Source organism: Natator depressus, chromosome 2 (genome assembly GCF_965152275.1).
Source record: "Natator depressus isolate rNatDep1 chromosome 2, rNatDep2.hap1, whole genome shotgun sequence".
Lineage (NCBI taxonomy): Eukaryota > Metazoa > Chordata > Testudines > Cheloniidae > Natator > Natator depressus.
The window spans coordinates 153,906,815-153,929,340 of NC_134235.1; the positions used below are offsets into that span (position 1 = coordinate 153,906,815).

At 42.2% G+C, this 22,526-nt stretch overlaps 1 protein-coding gene across 3 annotated transcripts; it reads right to left on the reverse strand.

Annotated features, from left to right (window-relative positions):
• Positions 1-531: 531 nt before the first annotated feature.
• On the reverse strand, positions 532-22,495 carry CCDC127 (coiled-coil domain containing 127). Of its 3 annotated transcripts, XM_074945165.1 has the most exons (5): positions 22,422-22,495; positions 19,552-19,636; positions 18,609-18,680; positions 13,683-13,811; positions 532-3,889 (listed from the first exon to the last, which is right to left on the reverse strand). In XM_074945165.1, the coding sequence occupies exons 4-5, from the start codon at positions 13,801-13,803 to the stop codon at positions 3,219-3,221; spliced, it is 792 nt and encodes a 263-aa protein (XP_074801266.1). In that variant the 5' UTR covers positions 13,804-13,811; positions 18,609-18,680; positions 19,552-19,636; positions 22,422-22,495; the 3' UTR covers positions 532-3,218. The 3 variants fall into 3 exon arrangements, with proteins under 3 accessions (XP_074801266.1, XP_074801265.1, XP_074801267.1); XM_074945164.1 differs by lacking the exon at positions 18,609-18,680 and having other exon boundaries at positions 22,422-22,494; XM_074945166.1 differs by lacking the exons at positions 18,609-18,680; positions 19,552-19,636 and having other exon boundaries at positions 22,422-22,446.
• Positions 22,496-22,526: the final 31 nt, after the last annotated feature.

Below are 22,526 nucleotides of genomic sequence, written 5' to 3' on the forward strand. Positions count from 1 at the left end.
AACTGACTGGCTGAAGTGTTTTTCTCATGCCAGCTAATGTCATCTATTGGCAGGGATAAAATTGGCAGGGATCAATTTGGTGATGATTATTTGTTGCTTCTCTTTTTGTTAAAAGAAAAAAATTCCAAAGGGTTTTCAAAGTATCCTGTGCATGAGAGTTCAGACCAAACTATACAAGTGTCAATTTGGAGTATAAAAGCCTGTCCTATATCAAGAGATCAACCCCTCCACTGCCCCGCAAACAAACAAACAACCCCATGAAACAGTGCAGCAAAATGTTGATTTTTTTTAACTGTTAATTGAAAACTGTAGTATGACATAATATGAAATGTTCTGAAAGAGATCTTCTTATACCCTACATTATATTGCAAATCAATTACTTCCTCAGATCAAAATTTGAAGGGCCAGGGACAAAATAAAGCTTACAGTGGAACGTCCAACACAACCTTATCTATTGCGAGAGAGAGAGAGAGAGTTACAAAAGTGCCTAAGAAATTTAGGAGCACAAGTCCCACTGAAAGTCAGTGGGACTTGTGCTCCTAAATCTATTATGTGCTTTTGGACTTCGCCTTTGAGTCACTGTCATGCCTTCATTAACTAGCCTAATGTTAAACAAATGTAACTTTGAAGAATCTTGTATTGACAAAAAAAACTCTACTTTACTAACTGGAATTTTGATACATTGATTACATCACAACATTGTATTAGGAATAAATTAAACAATGCCACAATTTAAATACTAATATAAACTGAAAAATGATTTGCCCTCTCAGCTCTATGTCCTCTTTGTAAATGGTTTTGAGTATCAGTGATAAAACTATAGAAAAATGTAAACCAAGATGACAAACATTTTTGGCCTTTTTCACAGAGGTAAAACAAATTTACAAAGCTTTAGTGTGTGTATTGGGTATATATTTCTCATTTTTATCAAAAAAGGGTTATTTTTAACTTTAAGAGAAGAGGTACCTACAATTAATAAAAGGGTCACTGACAGGATAAAAATATTGAAAACTGATATCCTTACTTAAGTTACAAATAACATCTTATTATTAAAACACAAAGAATTTTTTTTAAAATGACACTTCACTCTTTAACTTAATTTTAAACTCCTCAGGGTGTGGAGTGTCTTCATTCTTTATGTACACCAAGCCAAACCAATGGCAGTCTATCAAAATAGAAATGGATGCTCATTTTTTATCTTTGTATTTATCTCAGATTTGACAAAAAAGACCTGGGCCCTGTCCTACATGGAGATCTACTAGAGTGTATCCCTCAGCCTGTGCTCTGTGTGGATGCAAGGGTCTGGGATAGTGGATCCTGATATAGGATTGAGGCAGGCCCAAATCACTTCCACTCTGGATTTTAGTAGTTTAACTTTCAGGTTCTTATGAAGTAGCACAATGCTGTTAATCCATAGGAGAAAATCAAATCAAATTAAAACAAAAATGAAAAACCCACTGCCTGAGTACCTCAAGGGAAGTACAAAGGAAACCCTGGTATAGTGCATTAGCCTTTTGTATTTGCTCTATCCCTTGGGAGGCAGCCAGCAATTATAGTGGTGTGCACAGTTACAAGAACACAGACAGAACCACTGGCATTTGGAAAATATCCATGGATATGCTTCTGTTGGTCTTAGTTTCTGTAAATGACAGTTGTTACAAAACCTTATTTTGGGTCAGATTTAGCCCAAGTTTCTCACTTTAGCATATTTCTTTTTCTACCTAATGTTAGACATTATGCTATAATGTATTTAGTCCTAGAGATCAGTAAAATTAATTCTGAAATAATCAGTTATTGCTCATCTTGCTGCAATGTAAACAATATTTAATAGAAATTGACAATGATATAAACACATCTACAAAATCAATGTAAATACAGTTACTTTACTTATCAGTTACTGTATATCCATTTTCCTTTTGCTCTTTTTTATGTAAGTGATTTTGTTCTCTTCTGCAAAGGGAGAAAACATTACATTTCAAGAGGCACTTTAAACAGGACAGACTTGAAAAATGAAAGCCTTTATATTTTATTTTCTGCACTCCTCTGCTGTTATTTTTATTTGTCTGTGAATACATAATTTCTTCTGTTTAATTCTAGTTAGGTCAGAATCCTGGGCTGATTACCCCATGACTGAAATACCCAGATGAGGGAAGTTGAGGAGGAAAATTCCATGAGAATTTCTTTTGCTCAGTTACTTCCCCAAAATCAATCCAAGTGATGGTTTTACTCCCTGCCCAACTCCTCACTGTGCATGAGCCAAGGTAATATAATCCCACACCTGATCTGGGGGGACTACTTGTAAGGATAAGAGAATTATTTAGTCTCTACATCCAGTCAATCCTTGAAATCTCTGCTGTGTGTGATGATGGCTTTTATGATGTGGATATCTGTCTACTAGAGACGGGCTTAAAATAATCAACCCGTTAGAGATCAATCAGTCAAAGCAATAGGGCCTTCAGCAATACCAAGGTGGGCAAAGTCCAATCTGGTAACCTAGACCTCAAAGGAAAAATAAGTGATTAAATGTTTTACTTTTCCATTGTATGAATTCCCCTGACGTGGCAACTTTTAGATTACAACTCTCATGTAATCCTGATTTAAGACCAATCACGCCCTCATTTTTATTAACTTCAGTAAGCAGCAGATCAAAGTCCTTGTTTTTATTTTTGTTCTGTATTATTTTAAATAGCATCCTGTCTTTGTATTTCAAGCAAATATTTTTTTGTATAACGTAGTGTAAAGTGACATATGCACATCAAGCTTGGAAGACCATGCAAATCTAATTTGAAAACATGATTCCACACTTTTTTCATTGGTACAGAGAAAACATCTCACATCTAAATAATATAACAAGAAATCTCACTGTTACAGTCACTTCCGAGTACTTTCCTGAGAGTTTTGTTGCACTGCCATGCAGGAAATCAGGAGTTGGGAGCACTCTCTGCTAACCTGGCTGTGAACACAAAGTGTATCTTTCAGTTGACACAGTCTCAAGGTAAACTGCACTGCCTAGTGAGCATTTGTTGTTGGCCCATCAATGGAAAGGCACCAATAGTGGAGACACCTTCATGGATGGGGAGTACTGCAAATGTGGCTGCAATGACGAGGGGGGAAAATATATGAATGTACTACAGGAAATTAGCATCTTTAGAATACCAGTGAGTCATCATATATTACATGTGCCATAGTACATGAAATGCCACTACTTTCCCCACACATCATTTTTCCAACAGGGCCTTCTCTACCCTCTTGAACTTTTTTAATTCAACAGTTAGTTCCCAATATCTGAGATAAAGCCACATTAGTCTTCCATTTTGACGCTTGTTTGTGTTCAGCACATTACCACAATATGTATCATACTTAAAAATATCTTTTAAACCGTTTTCCATTTCTATATCCACAGCAACAGGATCAGTTGCAGCTCTAACTAGCAAATTTTTCTCTATTTCTAGTCGCTGGTTTCTGGGCAGCACAAAACTGCAGTAGATATCTTGTCTTTCTAAAAGTGCTTCTTCAAATTCTTTTATTACAATATTAGCTCTCTTTTGCCATTGTGCTTCTTTTGCAAGACAACTCTGGTACAAGGCACCTGCTGCCCCTGAGCGCCGCAGAACCTGCTTTTCTTGCTCCAACTTTTCATGTTCCTGTTGTAGAACTCTTCTTTCTTCTACTAATTTGCGACTCTGGGAGATTAGGGCTTCACGATAACTCAGGGTTCTGTTGTGTTCCTTTTCAAGCTCCAACTCCAAGTGAGCAACTGTGCGGCGATTTTCTGTGATTATGTCACGATATTTTGATTCAAGATCTCTTTGTACAGATGTTAGTTTTCTGTAATATTCTTTTTTTTCTTTTTCTATCTCTTTCTGAGACTCTCTGGACCAGATCCAACCTGTCATACATAAAACAAATTCCATATGTAAACAAAATATGTACAGTATTGATAATCAAAATTATTGAAGTACTTCACAAAGAAGTTCTGTTGCTACTTTTAGTAGTAACTTTATTTTTTTCTCCCCAAAGACACAAAGGGTGAAATTCACTTCAGTTCAGATGTCCCACAAAACTGAGAAGTTGTATGGTTTATGTTATAGAGGAGATCAGACTTGATTATCAGAATGTTCTCTTTTGGCCTTAAAATCTATCCATCTACATTTCTAAAACATAAGAATGGCCATACTGGGTCAGGCCAATGGTCCATCTTGCCCAGTTTTCTGACAGTGGCTGGTGCCAGATGTTTCAGGGGGAATGAACAGAACAGAGCAATTTATCGAGTGATCCATCCCCTGTTGCCCAATCCCATCTTCTGACAGTCAAAGGTTTAGGTACACTGAGACCATGGGATTGTGTCCCTGACCATCTTGGGCAATAGTTATTGATGGATCTTTCCTCCAAGAATTTTTCTAATTCTTTTTTGAACCCTGCCACACTTTTTGCCTTCACAACATCCCCTGGCAACAAGTTTTGCAGGTGGAGTGTGAGTTGTGTGAAGAAGTACTTCCTTATGTTTATTTTAAACCTGCCTCCTATTAATTTCATTGGGTGACTCTGGTTCTTGTGTTATGTGAACGGATAAATAACACTTCCTTATTCACTTTTTCCACACCATTCATGATTTTATAGACCTCGATCATATCCCCGAGTCATCTCTTTTTTAAACTGAACAAGCCCAGTCTTTTCAATCTCTCCTCACATGGAAGTTGTTCCATACGCATCACTTTTGTTGTCCTTCTCTGTGCTTTTCCTAATTCTAATATCTCTTTTTTGAGATTGGGCGACCAGAACCGCAAGCAGTATTCAAAGTGTGGGTGTACCATGGATTTATATAGTGGCATTATGATTTTTACAGTCTCATTATCTATCCATTGCCTAATGGTTCCTAACATTGCTAGCTTTTTTTCCACTGCTGCTGCACCCGGAGCAGGAGTTTTCAGGGAACTATCTACAATCACCCCAAGATCTTTCTTGAGTGGTAGCAGCTAATTTACATCCCCATCATTTTGTCTGTATAGCTGGGATTATGTTGTCCAATGTGCAGTACTTCACATTTATCAACACTGAATTTCATCTACCATTTTGATACCCAGTCATCCAGTTTTGTGAGATCCCTTTGCAACTCTTTGCAGTCAGCTTTGGACTTAACTATCTTGAGTAATTTTGTATCGTCTGCAAGTTTAGCCTGCAAGTTTTATCATTACTGACACCTTCAAATAATTCCAAGAATTTTGTGAGAGATGATTTTCCTTGGCAGAAACCATGCTGGTTAGACCATATCATATCATGATCTTCCAGGTATTGTGTTTTATTTAATTTTTAAGTCTCACTGATCTCTGACAGACTGACAATATCCTGTAATATGGATTACGGATTTGTAATATGGTGAACAAACCTATGGAATTAAGATGAAGTTAAATTTAATCAAACTTTACTGAATTAAATTAAACATCTTTGGAGTTCATTGTATTAAAAATGCAATTCTTTTTGTTCTAGTGTGAGACTGTATGGAACTTCTTTAGCAAGAAGACAAGATTAATGCAATTTCTCGATGGCATTAGGAACTTCTAAGGGCCTTCTGGAACAATGTGTGTGAAGTGGATTCCCAGGCAGTACCTTGGAGTGAGGGGAATGCAAATTCTCTCCTCTAGAAGCCAACTTTTTGAAGATATGCAGGAGAAGATAGACTCATTGCATACTAATTACCAGTTTCTGGAAACTCCAGATCAAAGTGCCCTGAATTGTATAAGGGTGGACTAAACTTGTCATGAGCACGCCTGTTCTAAACTGAAGCTGTGATGAATTTATAACCACAAGGAATCCCCTGGGGTTGGGGCTTGGAGGACTGCACCTGCCAGAATCCATGTTAGGATTGGGGTGGACTCTGGTAAGCCTACTAGCATTTGTGTATGTTCTTTTGTTTTTAATATGTTTTCCCTGTAATATTTTTTTACCTTAAGAATAAAGTCAGCTTGCACAGGAAGTGTTATGTGGTACCTTATAACTATAGCAATTACACCCCTTAATCGTCTTTGAAGAGAGAAGGCAGGTGTGTTTAAGCAGACTGTTTTTGCTGGGACTAACCGAGTGAAAGCAGGGAACTGTTACGAAGGGAGTGAGACATGGGTCTCAGCCCAAAAAGACAATGGCTAAGGAGCTGAAAGCATGACAGTGGGTGCCCTTGCTGGACCACTGAGGAGAAATACAGGTGCAGTTGCCCTCAATTGTGACAATCTCTAATTCCCCATATCACCACTTAGAGCCTTTTTAAAAAAAATACAGGTACTTTTACTGCCCTCCAATCCTTTGAAACTGTGTGTGTTTTTAATGAGTTTGTATATTTTTGCTAGCAGATCAGCCACTTCATGCTTCAGATCCTTCTGAAGTCATGGATGGATACCATCTCAGCCTGATGATTTATTGTTTTTAAAATTATTAATTTGTTCCAGCATCTTTTTTTCTGACACATGCAGGATTGGAGTCAGAATCAATATGCTGGACAAATTGTACAAATGTGTAAATAGAGAATTAGTTTTTATTAATTATGATCTGAGATTTAAAAAACTAAACCTCAGTCAATACCTGTCTATTAATTTGCAATCAGGTCAGTTAAGTCATCTGAGTAACTTTGTGTATAGGTGGAGTTTTCTCACTATGGAATTATGTATATTTATTGCCTTGAAGGTACAAGAAGCCCTTGAAATGAAGATTTTTGGAAAGCTTTCAATTCTTACATTGAGCACTGCTCAATTTGCTAGCTATATACCACTTTTTTTTCCCTCGACTGTTCATTTGAACTATAGGATCTTTATCTAAAGTGAAGTAGGTAGGAATGATAAGAAGAGTATGAAAAATGCCCCCTTGTCAAGAGGATGTTACAAAGAATAGTCCTGTAAAAGGTTCAGGTATCAGCCAGCCCAGTGCAATGGTCCCTGAACCAAGTAACCATTACTATATAGTACTATAAATATACATTTCTTTTTACAGAAAAAAAAGTTTCCATTCATGGAAACTGCACACAAATAGAGACAAAAACAGACAGACAAAAGGAAAAGGGAGAAACAAGATGTAAAATAAATAGTATGAGTCATATTATGGGAGGGTGGCAAAGCAACAGTTACAGTTGAGTCAGATATTTGTGTTTAACAGAGGAGAGAAAGGAAGTATCTTCTACATTATTTTAGAAAAAAAATCACAGAAGAGAAGGAATGAAGGCTCTGAATTTTCTGACATCTGAATTTGTTTAAAATAGGTATACTAATTACCAAGTGTGTCTTTTTTTTTTTTTTTTTTGTAGAACCATTTTACAATGAATACACGGGCACTTTCAATATTAAACTTCTAAGGTATTTAACTGAATTTCTGTAGTTTACACAAATATTGATTTTAGATTTTTTGCTTTTGTAATTTGGGTGATTTTTTTTCTCATAACTGATTTGAGCTAATCCAGTTTCAATGTGCTGCATTAACTCTGATAACATTATTTGCTAGACAGTGAGCTGTATTTACACAATAGCACATTAAAAAAATTCTAATGGGCCATTTTACAGCTTTGTTGTCAGCGATTTCAGAATCACCAGTTTGAAATCACAGTGATAAATGATGATAAATTCTTTGATAGGCAGCATCCTATATTTTTTTCCGTAACAGCAGATGTGCAGTTTGCAACAGGTGCATTCAGGGTGAACACTTCTCTATAGTTGAACATTCACTGCAGCCATCACTATACTGTCATTCTTTATAAACCACGGTATTATTTGTTTTTTATTTCTCATCTTTAATGTATGCAGTTTTTTTTAGGGAAATTCATGCAAAAGTCAATCTTTGTTTAACTCCAACATTCACAGAAGATGGACACACTTGTTAAAATTCTTTTTTTCCCCTAAGAAATGTTTAGCATTCATACTTTTAACGTGTCATCCTTGTATGTATGCTAGCCTTAAGGCTGTATGATAGTTTACCACAGGGGACTGTAACAGGGTAGCTGGCCCATTCAATTAAACAGAACTCTCAGTTCTGTTCCAGTCCAGGTGCTCTCAGTCATGCCAAATGAGAAGGCAGGGCAGCACCTAGGGGGCTATAATAGGCCTGGTGAGAAAGCAATCTACTGAGTCAGAGAAGACTGGTTCAGTCAGGAAGAGCAGGCGATGAAAACTGTCAGAGAGAGAGAGAGAGAGAGAGAGAGAAAGAAGGTGGTTCCTGGGAGAGGGCTGAAAGCAGTAGAGCACCAAGAGTAGTCTGCTGGTTGGTGTTCCCAATCTAGAGAGCCAGGGCCAGAGGGCTGGAGAGCAGGAGCAGAGGGAGAGACCTGCTGGCTCTAAGCTGGAGAGCTGGAACCAAGGGCCATGCATCCGATGAAGTGACTGTAGCTCACGAAAGCTTATGCTCAAATAAATTGGTTAGTCTCTAAGGTGCCACAAGTACTCCTTTTCTTTTAGAGTAAGTAATATGGCTAGTCTTAAAAAGATGATGTTTTGGGTCAATGAATGATATAAAAGGGATCCATAAAAATATTGTCTGTTTCGGGAAGTGTAAGGAGATAGCTTTTTTTCAGGTTCAGCAATTATTGTCATGCTACACTCTTATAGCTTAAAATAAGGTTAAGTTACAGATACTCAAAGTTTGTTTAAAACAAAAGAAAGATTTATATCACATTATTCCAGGGGTTCCCAAACTTGGTTCACAGCTTGTTCAGGGTAAGTCTCTGGTGGGCCACAAGACACTTTGTTTACCTGAGTGTCCGCAGGTATGGTCGCTCGCAGCTCTCAGTGGCCGCAGTTCACCGATCCTGGCCAATGGGAGCTGCAGGAAGCGGTGGCCCGGCCTGCACCGCTTCCCACAGCTGCCATTGGCCGGGAATGGCAAACCGCGGCCACTGGGAGCTGTGAGTGGCCGTACCTGTGGATGCTCAGGTAAACAAAGCCTCTCGCGGGGCTTACCCTGAACAAGCCGTGAACCAAGTTTGGGAACCCCTGCACTATTCTAACTGATGATCATTGTTGGGTAGAGGTCCAGAATAAACAGTTTAGAAATTTCTCTACCTGCCTTTTCAGAGATTATTAAAGGTGACTTTCAAAGGTGACTTCCCTTTCTTAAGGGAATTTGCCCTGTTTTGCTTCCTTCTGATGCATTAAAAAATGTAAGGTTTTTTTCCTTTAGAAACTAAAGACAGCTTTAACTTTTTTTTAACCTTAGAAATATCAGGAGCATCAAGTCTTATTAGCCCTGGAGAATCTCAAGGAAGTACCAAGGATATTTATTCTAAGTTTTAACACCTTAAGGGTTAATGTACTGAATGTTAACAAAGTTTTCCTTTATTCATGCTATTAGTTACTGCAGTTAAGATGGTGTTAAAAACAAAAGTTTTTAAAAAGTCTGAGTCACTTTCACTTGTTAAATTTTCACTATCACCATTTCACTAGTTTTCTAGTCTTCACAAGAGGGGCTTCCAGCCTAGACAGGCCTTGAATTTCTAACATTAACAATTTGCTTGGGGTGGCAGGGGACCTCAGCCCTTCTTCATACATCAAAAGACAGAAAAGGCACAAGTCCAATTTTTTAGCTTTTTGCAGGCTACCTTTAAGTTCCATTTTCAAAGAGGGTTCATCTGGACAAATTCCTTCCCTGCCAACTGGGCTGCATACAGTATTCTCGGCGGGCTAGCTACAGAGCATTGTCTCCCTTCTTCAGTGAGTTATCTGAAACAGTACAACTACGCTATTGAAAGTAATATAACGTATCTTTAGAGCCAGTCCATGGACATACTAGCTCCACCTTTTGTGGGTTCCCCCCCCAGCTTGTTGGCACCTTGCTAATGTGTCACATGCTGCTCCATCAACATGGTGCACTTGCAGAATGGAGCTTACTAAAATATTGGTTAAATTCCACTTGCAACCCTGACTGCCAAGGAACTGAGGGGAAAAATTGCTTTAATACTCTGCCTGTAACTCTCCACAACAGGATCTCAAATCACAATACAAATATTGAAGAACTTGAGCATCACACAACCTCTGTGACGTAGTATTATCTTAGATATAAGACGATGGATTAGATGATCCAGGAAGAGCTTTCTAGCCATAGGCTCTAAGTCTGATAGCTGCACACTCCAGTTTCAGGCTCATATTACTTTAATATCCAGGATTTCTTTTTTTAAATCCTTTCTTTACATACACCTAGAATCCATAGTATATAAATAGCACACATTTTGAAAACTCTGGTACCATTTATATATATATATATATATATATATATATACACACACACACACACACACCCCCCCCCCCATATACCATTATAGTCTCTACAACACTCATTAAAGCACAGTATCCTCAACAGTAAGATCATCATTAACAGACACTCTGGGTCACAGGAAACATTTCTATAATGTGTGTACCTATGATAGATTACCTTTGAGGGAATATAAGAGTATTTTGAGCTATTTATTGTCCTTACTCTGATCAATTTACAGAGCCAAAAAGAAAGCAGTTATTTTTAAGCATGTAGGGAATAATCCTGCATTCCTTAAGCACTCAAAACCACCACTCAGTCAAGCAATACAGTACTCAAAGAATGCAGGGTCTGTCCCCAAATGTGAATTACTGTACAGGGCTGCTTAGAACTCTTATACAGCAAGAGACTGAAGTTTTCCACAAACAGAGCAATTTATTAGATAATTTTTCACATTGTAGTTTTATGCATTCTGAAAACATCCAAGGTAAGTGCTATTCACCACAGGTAAATAAGTTTTACAGTCAAACTGCTTGGACAGGGTATAGCATTGTGTATGTGTCTAAAACAATGAGGCTCCCCATCTCTGATTTGGGTTTCTTGGCACCATCACATTCAACTCAAATATTCTGAAGCACAAGATAAAAATGTTGTAACATGGCTCCCCTACACATCATCCACTTCACCAATACCTCAAGCCTCCTCACTCAGCTCTTATACAGACAGCTCCACACCATCTTATGCATGGAACATCCTTCCTGAACTGATCCTTAGGGGTTACTAAGCTGTCCTACTTCAAATCCTTCCTCAAGGCTCACCTCTGCAGCAATGCCTAGACGAAAACTGCTAGTTAACAATGGCTAGGTTACGGGACAACTGGTAATAGACTTTAAAGAATACAAATGTATATACACAGTATTTATAAATAATTTTAATTATATTCCTCTTTTCCTACCATTCATGTCACTTCTAGCCCATATCCAATGGCTTAAGGCAGTGGTTCTCAAACTATGGGGCAGGCTTCTAAAGGAGGCGTGAGCTGTATGCCTTTTTTTTTTTTTTTTGGAAGAGCTCTGGCTGTCAGACCCAGGTGCCTGGGCTTGTGCATGCCCAGGAGGCAGAGATAAAGGGAGCTTTGCCACCTGGGCTTGGGCTCTCCTCCCTCCCCACCCCCTTACTGCCAGGCAGCCCAAGTTCGGGATCTCCTTCTTCCATCAAATTCCTCAACTGGAGGCGGTGAGGCTCTGGCTGTCAGCCCCAGAGTGGAAGCAGCAGTAACTCAGAGGGCACTCTGCGCCAAAAAATTAAAAATTCTGCACACAATATTTTAAAATTCTGCAAATTATATTTGTCAAATAAATGTGGAGGCATGGCATTGGGGAGCACGGGCCATTGGCTGCACAGAGATGGGAGATCACTTTGCAGCTCCCCCTGGGAAACCGACTCTCAGCACTGAGGCTGCACCCAATCCTGATACAGCGCAAGTCCAGGGCCTGCCCCCAGAAACACCCCAGGGCCCTCCCCCTCTGCTCCAAGTGCACAGGTGGGGGCAGGCAGGCTCAGCAAGGCAGGATCCAAGTGTGGGGGGTTGCAGGTGTGGGTTGAGAGGGTTCTTGGTGGGACAATCTGGGTGCGGGTGGCTCAGTGGGGGATCTGGGTGCGGGGGGGGGGTCTGGATGCACAGAGGCTTGTTGGAGGGTTCTGGGTGCAACGGTAATGGGACTCTGCAGCGGGGTCCAGGCGAAGGTGGTTGGGGCTCAGCAGGGGGATCTGGGTGTGGGGGAGATAGAGATCGAAAGGGGGGGGTCTGGGTGTGGGGGGGGTCCAGATGCTGGGGGAGTGGGGCTCAGTGGGGTGGGGATCCAGGTGTAGCTGGTTGGGGCTCAGTAGGGTGGGAATCCAGGTGTGGGTGGCTCACTGGGGTGGTCCAGGTGCAGAGGAAAGGGGCTCGTCGGGGGGGTTCTGGGTGTGGGGTAGGGTGAGGGTCTGGGTATGAGGGGTTCTGGATACATGGGGGTTGGGCGGATGGGGGAGCAGCTCCCTGTATAGGAATCCCTCCCCTGCAGTTGCAGAGCGATGGGTGCAGGAAGTGCTTGTGGGGGCGTTTTGCACAGCTTCCTACAGACAGGGGAGAAATCTGGGGGGTAGGTCTGACCCAGCGCTGGATGCCGTGCAGGGAAAGAGGAAGTCCCGACCTCCCCAACCCAGCCCGAACTAGCAGCTGAGCCCAGCGCAGAGTAGGAGCCACCAGCCGGGTCTTCCCCCCAGTCCCACCCCCCACCCCACAGTGATTTACCTCTCTGCCGGCTGCCCTGGGCACCCAAAACATACTTCTGGGAAGGGTTGCACGATTGCTCTTGTGGCTTCCCCATCAGAAAGCCATTTTTCTGCAGGGGAGCAAAGAAATCTGTGGGAGACATAACGTCTGTGCAGAATCCCCCCAGGCGTAAGCAGTGCAGAAGTAAGGGTGGCAATGGGGCACTAAGTCTGCTGTGAAAAGTGATATTGACAAATATCACTTTTCACATTGGCACCTTTACTTCTGTACTGTTGCTGGCACTGCACTGCTTTCAGAGCTGAGCACCCAGCCAGCGGCCGCTGCTCTCCACTCTGCCTTCAGAGCTGGTGGAGATATATATCCTGGGGTAGAGGGTGGGAGAGGGGGTGGAAAATACTACAGATACAAAGAAGGGAGGCCTGACCAAATAAGTTTGAGAACCACTGGCTTAAGGGGTTTTGGACAAAGTCCTTAGACTATAAACACTTTGGGGAATGGACTACGTCTTCATGTGAAATTGCAATGCAACTAACACAATGGTGTCCTCATCTCTATTAGAGCCTCTTAACGGTATTTCAGTGTGTTATCTGATAATAATGAGGAACAGTGAGGTTAAATGACTTGCCCAGGGTTACTCAGTCTATGGCAGAACACAGGTCTCCTTCCTCCAACTCACGTGCCTTAAACACAAAACTTTCCACTTCCCTGAAAAGAGGCAAACTATGGAGGAGCAGAAAGGATGAGTGAGGGAAAGGGAAAGACTACCAGCCTACAATTTTTTTCCCAAAAAAAGAACAAAGGTAAATTAGCTTGTGTAGACAAATGTGTGTACTAGTATTTTTATGTATTAGCCTTCCTTTACCTGCACATACCAGTCCTCCTAAACATACATTCCCTCCCAAATAGGGTTATTCACCCAATTCTCTCCTCTTCCTTCAAAGGCTCTGAGATGACCCTCCTCCAGCTAGTAAGGATGGCTGCATTTGGCTTTCCACTGGATTGTGGAAATGCCATTTCTATCAGCTGGACAGAAGAGAGGTTGCTGGAGCAGTGTATTGCTGCATGAACCTTTTGGTCCAGAGAACTCAGTTGCCAGTTCTGACCTCCCACACATGGCAACACATTGTATTTCCACTAGAATGCTGGGCCTGATCAGAAAAATATAATTAATAAAAATATTACTTACGAAATGCAGCCAATCCCAGCATTGGAACCAACAAAGCATAATTCCATTTGTTTCCATCACCACCATTTTCCCTTGGATTAGGCTGGATATTCCAGTTTGGAGGATCATTTAAATTATTCATGGAGACACCTTTAGATTCATAGGGGGAAAAAAAAAGTCATGTCAGTGCTACCAATGATTAGGGGAGGGTGCTGATAGCAGTAGGTAACATGGACATGTGCACCTATTAAAACCATACCTAATACTTGGTTCAGGATTTCTATTTCAGATTCTGGATCAAACTGGAACTAAAGAGATGGATTTTTAACTGTAAGGGTAATTAACCACTGAAACAGATTACCAGGGAAGTGGTACATTCTCCATCACTTGGAGTCTTTACAGTATAGTCTAGTTCAACACAAGCTATTGGACTCCGTGCATAACCACTGAGCATTCTATTACCCGTGTTATACATACTGGTGATCAGACTAGATATCACAATGAACTCTTTTGGTATTAATCTTACTCTATCTATTCTTTGCTAATGAAATTACTTCCAGTCAGTAGACAAAGGGCCTAGCACCTCAGAAAGCCAATTTCACTCCTCAAGCATGGAAACAAGTAAAATAACTAATCCATAAGGCCAGTACCTGTTCTTTGAGTCCCATTGCTGCTGTAACACATATAAAAACCCCACCAATTAATGATGCCTAAGATGGCGAGCAGGTGGAGATAATCGGCACTTTAGTAATTTTTAAAAACTTGAAAATGTCTTTTGTTGTGCTTTGGAGTAGACAACTAAAATAATGAAGCCCCAGTCCTACTGGTGGTCTCTGGACACTATGTTTGGCACTCTCTACCTCAAAGCAGCACCCTAGAACCCGCATATTCACCATCATATAATTATGATATGTTTTGTACAAAGTATGTCTTGTGAGGAATCATTTTAAAAGTCTTGATCTGTTGAACATTGATATCCTGTTGGATTGTATGTGCTATTATTGTATGTGAGGTTATGAAGTTTTGGTGTGTGTGCGCGCGCGCGAAATATGTTTGAGGTTGGGAACACCCACAACCAGTCTTTCAGGTAAAGCAATGAAGTAGCCAGACAAGCTGATGGCCCATTAAAGAGAATCTACACTCCCAGTTACCATCCCAGAAGACTTCTGAGAAAGAGCATTGTAGATAATGGAGAATGATTGACCAATGAGGGTGGACCCCCAGTCACAAGCACAGAACTTTCCAACAAGCTGGAAGAAACTATAAAAGAAGGGGAAGAGACATCATGACTTGGCCTCACTCCCCGCACAACTCAACATCTGGAAACACGTCTGGAGGACAAAGACTTTGAACGCAGGAGGGTGGTCCCAGGCTGGAGGAGAGTTCCAGCCTGTGTATTGAAGTTTCCAGACTTGTTTGTATCATCTCTCAGGATGAGGCACTGCTTGATTCCAACCCCATTTACTTTACAGAACTTAGACTGTGAATTTATTTTATTCCTTAGGTAACCAACTTTGATCTCTATGCTTATTACTTATAATCACTTAAAATCTATCTTTCTGTAATTAGTAAATCTGTTTTATATTTTATCTAAAACAGTGTATTTTAGCTGAAGTGTTTGGGAAATCTCAGCTCAGTTTACAATGGCTAGTGTATGTCCTCTCTACATTGAGGGAGGGGTGGACTTGGTAATGAACTTACACTGGTCAGGCTTCTAACCAGGGCAAGGCGGTACAGTTCTGGGGTACAAGGCTGGGAAGCTGGGGGGAACTGGCTGGAGCCTCTCTGTTGTTGGTTCATGAGTGAGTGGGAGCATTCATGTAACTCGATTGGTTGTGTCTGTGAAGGGTAAGTGCAGTGCCTGCCACAGTGTGAGAGGAAGCCCAGTTGGGGTGGGGGGGGGGGAGGGAAGCTCAGCAGTCCCATAGTTCAGGCTGCACCCGGGAACCCTGTCATAGTATAGTCATATAAATAAAAGTAAAAGCATGAATCCAGATGTTTTAAGAGTTGCCTTTAGGTGGAAAACAAACTGGGTTATTGGTTAGTTTTGAGTTGCTTTCTTCTTGTAAGACCAAAAGTTTCAACTATCCACCCACCCTCCCTTCAAAAAACACAAAAAGCTGATTCTTCCTTTAAGAGTGTTGAAAGTAAGATGTGTATTCCAGGAATAATTAGCTACAAAGAAAAAAAAATTGTCTACTGGTAAACTTATTTAAAACAGGGCTGCATTTGGCTCTCCATTGCAACACCACTCTTTTAATCAGCCAAACAAAAAAGGGGTTGTGGAGCAATAAGGTCCTACCCGCTGCATCTGCAGTGCTCCATGAATCGGCCCAGAGAGTTTCCTGGTACAACATGAAATACAATTTAAAGTAGAATAGTGTGGAAGGAATTGCTTATACAGCTGAAGACAGTTAATTTACTGCTTGTGAAAGATGTGGTCTCAGTGGGAGTCAAATAGACAGGCAAGTCCTTTGTTCATCCGTGGAACAGGTGAGTTGTGGGTACTGGCATGCGAGCTCCTCCCCCCACTCCCCACCACTGACCCAATTTGGCCATTACATTGTACAGAATTATCAAGGGGAAAGAGAAGTTCATCTCCATGCTATTTCAGACCTATGTATTTCTGTGAAGATTGTCAACATGGATCACAACTGTATTACAGTACAGACCTGTTTACATGCGAATCTGCTTAAAGCACGGTAGCGCCATGCCTCCCAGTGCTACCTATTTAACACGCGAGACTCATTAACATGCGATACAGGAACTTGCTATGTTGCGCTACAGATTTACTCATTAACTCACTGACATAGAAATCGACAGGAAGTGCGGAGCAGAAACGTGTTGTACGTCTTTATCGATATTGGTAAAGACGTAACACGCACGCTTAGACACTGTTATGCTAGAGAGATATATAATATATATACTACATTAGAAAATTTTAACCGTAGGCCTAATATAATGGCAGAGGGCAAGCGTCAGAGTTCCTACACTGTAGAAGAAAAGCTAGCTGCAATAGATGGAGTAAATAGTGGAGAAACCCAGGCCAAAGTTTCAAAAGATATTGGGATTGCCGAATCTACTCTCCGAGGACGGCTAAAAAACAAATCTAAACTGAATGGCTTTGTACAAAATATCGATTCTGCCATGGGGCTTAAACGAAAACATGTGCGCTATTCAGCAAAACCCACAATAGACAAAGCCATGCACACGTGGTTTGCTCAGAAAAGGCTGAAAGGAATGCCGCTTAAGTGGGCTAATTCTTCAAGCCAAAGAGACAAAATTTGGAAATTTAATGGGAGATGAATCATTCCAAGCCAGCAAGGGGTTTATAAGTCATTTTAAAAAGCGTCATGGCATAGCGCAGGTATCGATTTCTGGAGAAAGCCGATCAGCCGATGAATTCGCCGCGAATGCATTTCCCACCAAGTTAAAATCTATTTTACAAAATGAAGACTACCACGCAGAACAACTTTATAATTGTGATGAAACAGCTTTATTTTCAAAACTGCTACCTGATAAGACTTTAGCCTTTAATTACGAGACACAGAAAACAACGGGATTTAAAAAGATTGTGTGACTCTTCTTTTTTGTAGTAATAAGATGGTCAGCCACAAGCTTGCCCCTCTTCTCGTTGGCCGCTTTCATAACCCTCGCTGCTTTTAATCACCTCAACAGAGCCAAACTGCCAGTAATATATGCTAACAGCAAAAATGCTTGGATGACGAGACACATTTTCAACAACTGGTTCCACAATAACTTTGTTCCAGCTGTTTGTAAGCATCTGCGGTCAAAGAAACTCAAAGCCAAAGCACTTTTGCTACTTGACAATTGTCCGGCCCATCCTCCAGCTGAATCACTGGTATCGAGCGATGGAAAAGTTCAAGTGCTATACCTACCATTCAACACAACATCAAAAATTCAACCTTTAGACCAGGGCATTATTCAGAATTTTAAGAACAGTTATCAGTGGGAGATGATTTTGGCGATCGTGTCATGCACGTCTTCAGGCATTTCCAAACTCCTGAAACAGTTAAACATGAAGGAAATTATCTATTTAGATAAAAAAGCTTGGGACGGAGTAAAACAAAAAAGTCCATTGAAAACTGCTGGATGAAGGCTTTCGGTGATGCCTTTTCTGTCAAAGACGGCTCATACTCGGAAAACTGCAGCAGTGGCACTGATTCAGAGCCAGACTTTGAAGGATTTTCGGAAGAAGACATCCTACGAACATGCACGCAGACAAAAGAGGATAAAGGTAAACTTCTCTTTCAAATGATAAAAGATTTTAGTTTGGATACATCGCCGGAAATCATTACCGGACGGCTGGAGATGGATGAAGATTGCCCGACTTCAGAATTTCTGTCCGAGGAAGAAATATTAACGGGCTGCAAGGCTACGTCGGACTGCGAAAGTGATGGCGAGAATTCTAATAATGCAGGCCTAAATGACAATGACGACGACAACGTCGTTGAAAAGGTCAAAATTTCGCTCACAGAAGCCCTTAGTGCTGTAGAAACTGTTGTAAGATTTACGGAGGAGCAAAATGCGGAAAATATCGAAATCATTCATCTTCGGCGAAAGACAGACTTCATAAGAAAGGAAAAAAATGCGAGCCAGAAAGAGCAGAAAATAACAGCGTTTTTTTCTAAGTGAATCATAAACACTTTTTTCAGTATGGCCCTCTTAACCCGCAGTCCGTTAACACGCGGTCATGATGGCTTGACTCCTGACATCCGTACGTAAATGGGTCTGTACTGTATGTGTATTACTATAGCACCTAGGAGCCCTAGTCCTGGACCCCACTGTATTAGGTGCTGTACAAACACAACAAAATGATCATCCTGTCCCACAGGCCATACAATCTAAAATTTGTTGTCAGTATGTCCACTGAGAACTGGACTGCCAATGTCCATATCTGATAAAAGAAGCTGTGCAGTTACCCACCTCCACTCCTGCGTATTACACAAATATGATGAGTCGTTGTCCTCTCTTGTAAAGATGCCAAAACAAGTACTTCTTAAATAAATAAATAAATAAATAAAAAATCATGTTTAAAAAAAAATATCTTCAGAGTTTCGGGGGCTTTAAAATATGTTTAAGCAAGTGTTTACACCACAACTCAATTATCAAATATATGTTCATATTTTTATTACTTCAGGGAAAGCAAATATTCTTCATGTTGAAGGATTGTTCTAAAAGATTAGATTTTTTTAAAGAGAAGTTCTATTGGTTGTAGAATATTTTTTCTGCCATTCAGCACCTCTAAAATGCCACACTTACAACACAACTATATTTAAAAGTATTCTACATTTCCTACTTAAAATGGAAAGTGAACTTGGCTAAAAGCGTTGGCACAAGCCAACTTTTAAATACCAGCAACGTTTTGTTATGTTAAATAATCGTGATGCCGAAAAATCTTTACAAGGAAGAACTTTAGCATTGTAGTATATCAGGGGTCAGTAACCGACGGCATGCGAGGTGATTTGTAATGGCAAGCTGCTGCCTGCCCAGCCGCCAGCCCCGCTCAGCCTGCTGCCAGCCCCACTCAGCCTGCTGCCAGCCCAGATGAATGTTCGGAACTCCAGGCTGGCAGCGGGTTGAGCGGGCCAGCAGCGTAAGATCAGCATTTTAATTTAATTTTAAATGAAGCTTCTTAAACATTTTGAAAACCTTGTTTACTTTACATACGACAATAGTTTAGTTATATAATATATAGACTTATAAAGAGAGACCTTCTAAAAAACGTTAAAATGTATTACTGGCACGCGAAACCTTAAATTAAAGTGAATAAATGAAGACTCAGCCCACCACTTCTGAAAGGTTGTCGACCCCTGTGGTATATCAAGAAAAAACTGAAAAATACCCCAGAACTTTGAGATTTACTTACCATCAATTTAACAGACTTAGGTACAACTTAGCCACTTGCCTAGAAAATAGGACACTGCAGCTTCTTTATTAAAGTCATTTTAGACCTAAAAATAAAATGATTGCTTTAGTAACCAGTTAATTTGCAAGATTAGGATTTTTAAATATGAACATTTCGTCTTTATTTAAAGTGATAATTGGCGAAATCAGATCTCTCTGATAAGGTAGAAGTATAGAACAGGTTTTGCCGGTGATGACAGAGATGGTACTACCTTTCTTAGAGCTTCAGACCAACAAGTCAGTCTTTCAGATATTTCAGATCTGTCCCATGATATGGAGTAGGGTCTGATTCTACAACAAATTCCTCTTTACAGAAATGAAAGGAGCAAAAAACCCTGCTGCAAGCAACTGTAATTTTGGTTTTCCAAATCAAAGTCTATTATGGTGCAACTCATGTATGCAAGACTTTAGTACATTGGAGTTTGAGGGCTGTCTCTCTAGCACTGGGCAGGGATAACAGAGTTGGGTAGATGGATTTAGGACCTCTCCTCACATTCCTCCCCCCACCCCGAGTATAAGCATTTGTTTACTGTGTTAAGATACCTGTGGGCTATCTAGGTACTGATTTGGCCCCATCACTGCAAACCCAGACCACCCTCCACACTTTGAGCCTACCACGGTGCTAGCCCACAGAGAGGAGTGGGACGGGAGCTCTGCCCTGGCCAAGAGTGGGCTACTTTGCCATGGAAAGGGCTGTAGTGAAGTCCAAGAGTTAGCTGGGCCCTGATGCACAAAGATACTTCCAAACCCGAGATTTAGGTGTCCAAGTCTCAAGTTAGCCTCCTGCAGAGTTTGGCAGGAGTTTTGGGGATCACAAAGGAGCCGAAACTCACTCAGTGAGTAAGTTTTCAGGGTAAAAGTTCTCCGCCGCATCTAAATTTCAGGTTCTCCACTTGTGCGCAGCTGTCTGGGCACCTGTCTCTCACCTAAATTCCCGACCAATTCATGAACCGGGAGAAGATTTGCCTTTTGGCGTTCGCTGGCCTATCTCACACACAGGGCCTGATCTCGTACATGTGCTCAGAGGCTGCCAACCAGATCAGGTCTTCTGGGGGTACATCAACTCGTCTAGATATTTGCCTAATTTTACAACAGGCTACATAAAAAGCACCAGCGAAGTCTGTACAAACTAAAATTTCATACAATGACTTGTTTATAATGCTCTATATACTATACACTGAAATGTAAGTACAATATTTATATTCCAATTTATTTTATAATTATATGACAAAAATGAGAAAGTCAGCAATTTCTCAGTACTAGTGTGCTATGACGCTTTTGTATTTTTACGTATGATTTCATAAGCAAGTAGTTTTTAAGTGAGGTGAAACTTGGGGATACACAAGACAAATCAAACTCCTGAAAAGGGTACAATAGCTTAAAAAAGTTGAGAGCCACTGAGTTAGAGTGCTCAGCTGGGAGGCGTGGATTCACCCCTTGTGGCGGAGAAAGAGTTTGAACAGGAGTGGCCCCCTCTCGGGGGGGCTGTAATCAGGGAGGTGGGGGCAGTCTGACGTGGGGCTGCCCCCTGAGTGCCCCCACAGGAACTGTTCCACTGTGAGTCCCCTAGCACTTGGGGCTGGGGCGGTGCTGGGCAGCAGGGGCACTGGGCCCTTCCCCAGGACTGCGCGCTACACTGTGCTCCCTACATCCCTTGGTTACTCTTGGGGGAATCCTGCGCCAGTGCACATTGCGCAGAATTTGTGTCCCCTGCAGATTGCTTTGCTTCCCCACAGAAAAATGACTTTCTGACAGGAAAGCAAAGGGAAGCCACAAGAGTGGTCACGTGACAGCTTCAAGCAGGATGTTTCGGGTGCCCAGGACAGTCAGCAGAGAGGTAAATCACTGTGGGGCAGAGGTCAGGACTGGGGAAGACCTGGCTGGTGGCACCTACCCTGTGCCGGGGTCAGCTGCTAGCATGGCATCCGGGGCCGGGTCAGACCCACCCCCCAGATTTCTCCCCCAGTTGAAAGAATCTCCCACCTTTCCCATCACTCCTTAGCTACAGGGGGAGGGATCCCTGTACAGGGAGCTGCTCCCCCATCTGCCCACCCCCCCTATACCCAGACCCTCGCGCCACCCCCAGAATCCCCTCCCCTTACACCTGGACCACCCCAATGAGCCACCCTACCAAGCCACCTGGATTCCCACCCTACCAAGCCCCAACCACCTTCAGCCGAATCCCCCTGCAGAGTCCCATTTCCATTGCACCCAGATCCCCCACAACAAGACCCTGTACAGCCAGATCCCCCCTGCACCTGGATCGCCCACTGAGCCGCCCGCACCCAGACTGCTTCACCCAGAACCCCTCTCAACCCACACCTGTATCCCCCCCCCCCCACACACCACACACACACACGGCGCCTCCACACTTGGATCCTGCCTGCCTGCACCTGGCATGGAGGAGTAGGGACCTGGGGTGTTTCTGGGCCAGGCCCGGTCCTTGTGTTGTGTTAGGTTTGCGTGCAGCTATCTAGAGGGAGAGCTGCACAGTGATCTCCCACCTCCGTGCAGCCAGTGGCCCGTGCTTCCCAGTGCCACACTGGAGCCTCCACATTTATTTGGTAAATAAAATTTGCAGAATTTTAAAATATTGTGCGCACAGAGTTTGGGGGCGCAGAACGCCCTCAGCAGCCCTGGGTGGGTCCGGGTCCAGTGACGGGGCTGGACAGGCCGCGCGCTCAGAGGCCCACCACGGCTAGACCGATCCGCGCGCGGGCTCCCGCAGCTTCACGCGCTGGAGGCGCGGCCTGGAAACTCAGCAGCGCCTCCCGCCCCCGCGCGTCTGGGGACAACCCCGTGAGCGCCCCGGCCGCGGAAGAGGAGACTCACCGCACAGACCCCGCCAGGCCCAGCCGAGTAGCCGCCGCCGCCGCCACTTACCCGCCGCCAGCGGGTCCAGCCCCCACCTCCCCGGACCAGCCCATTGGAACGGGA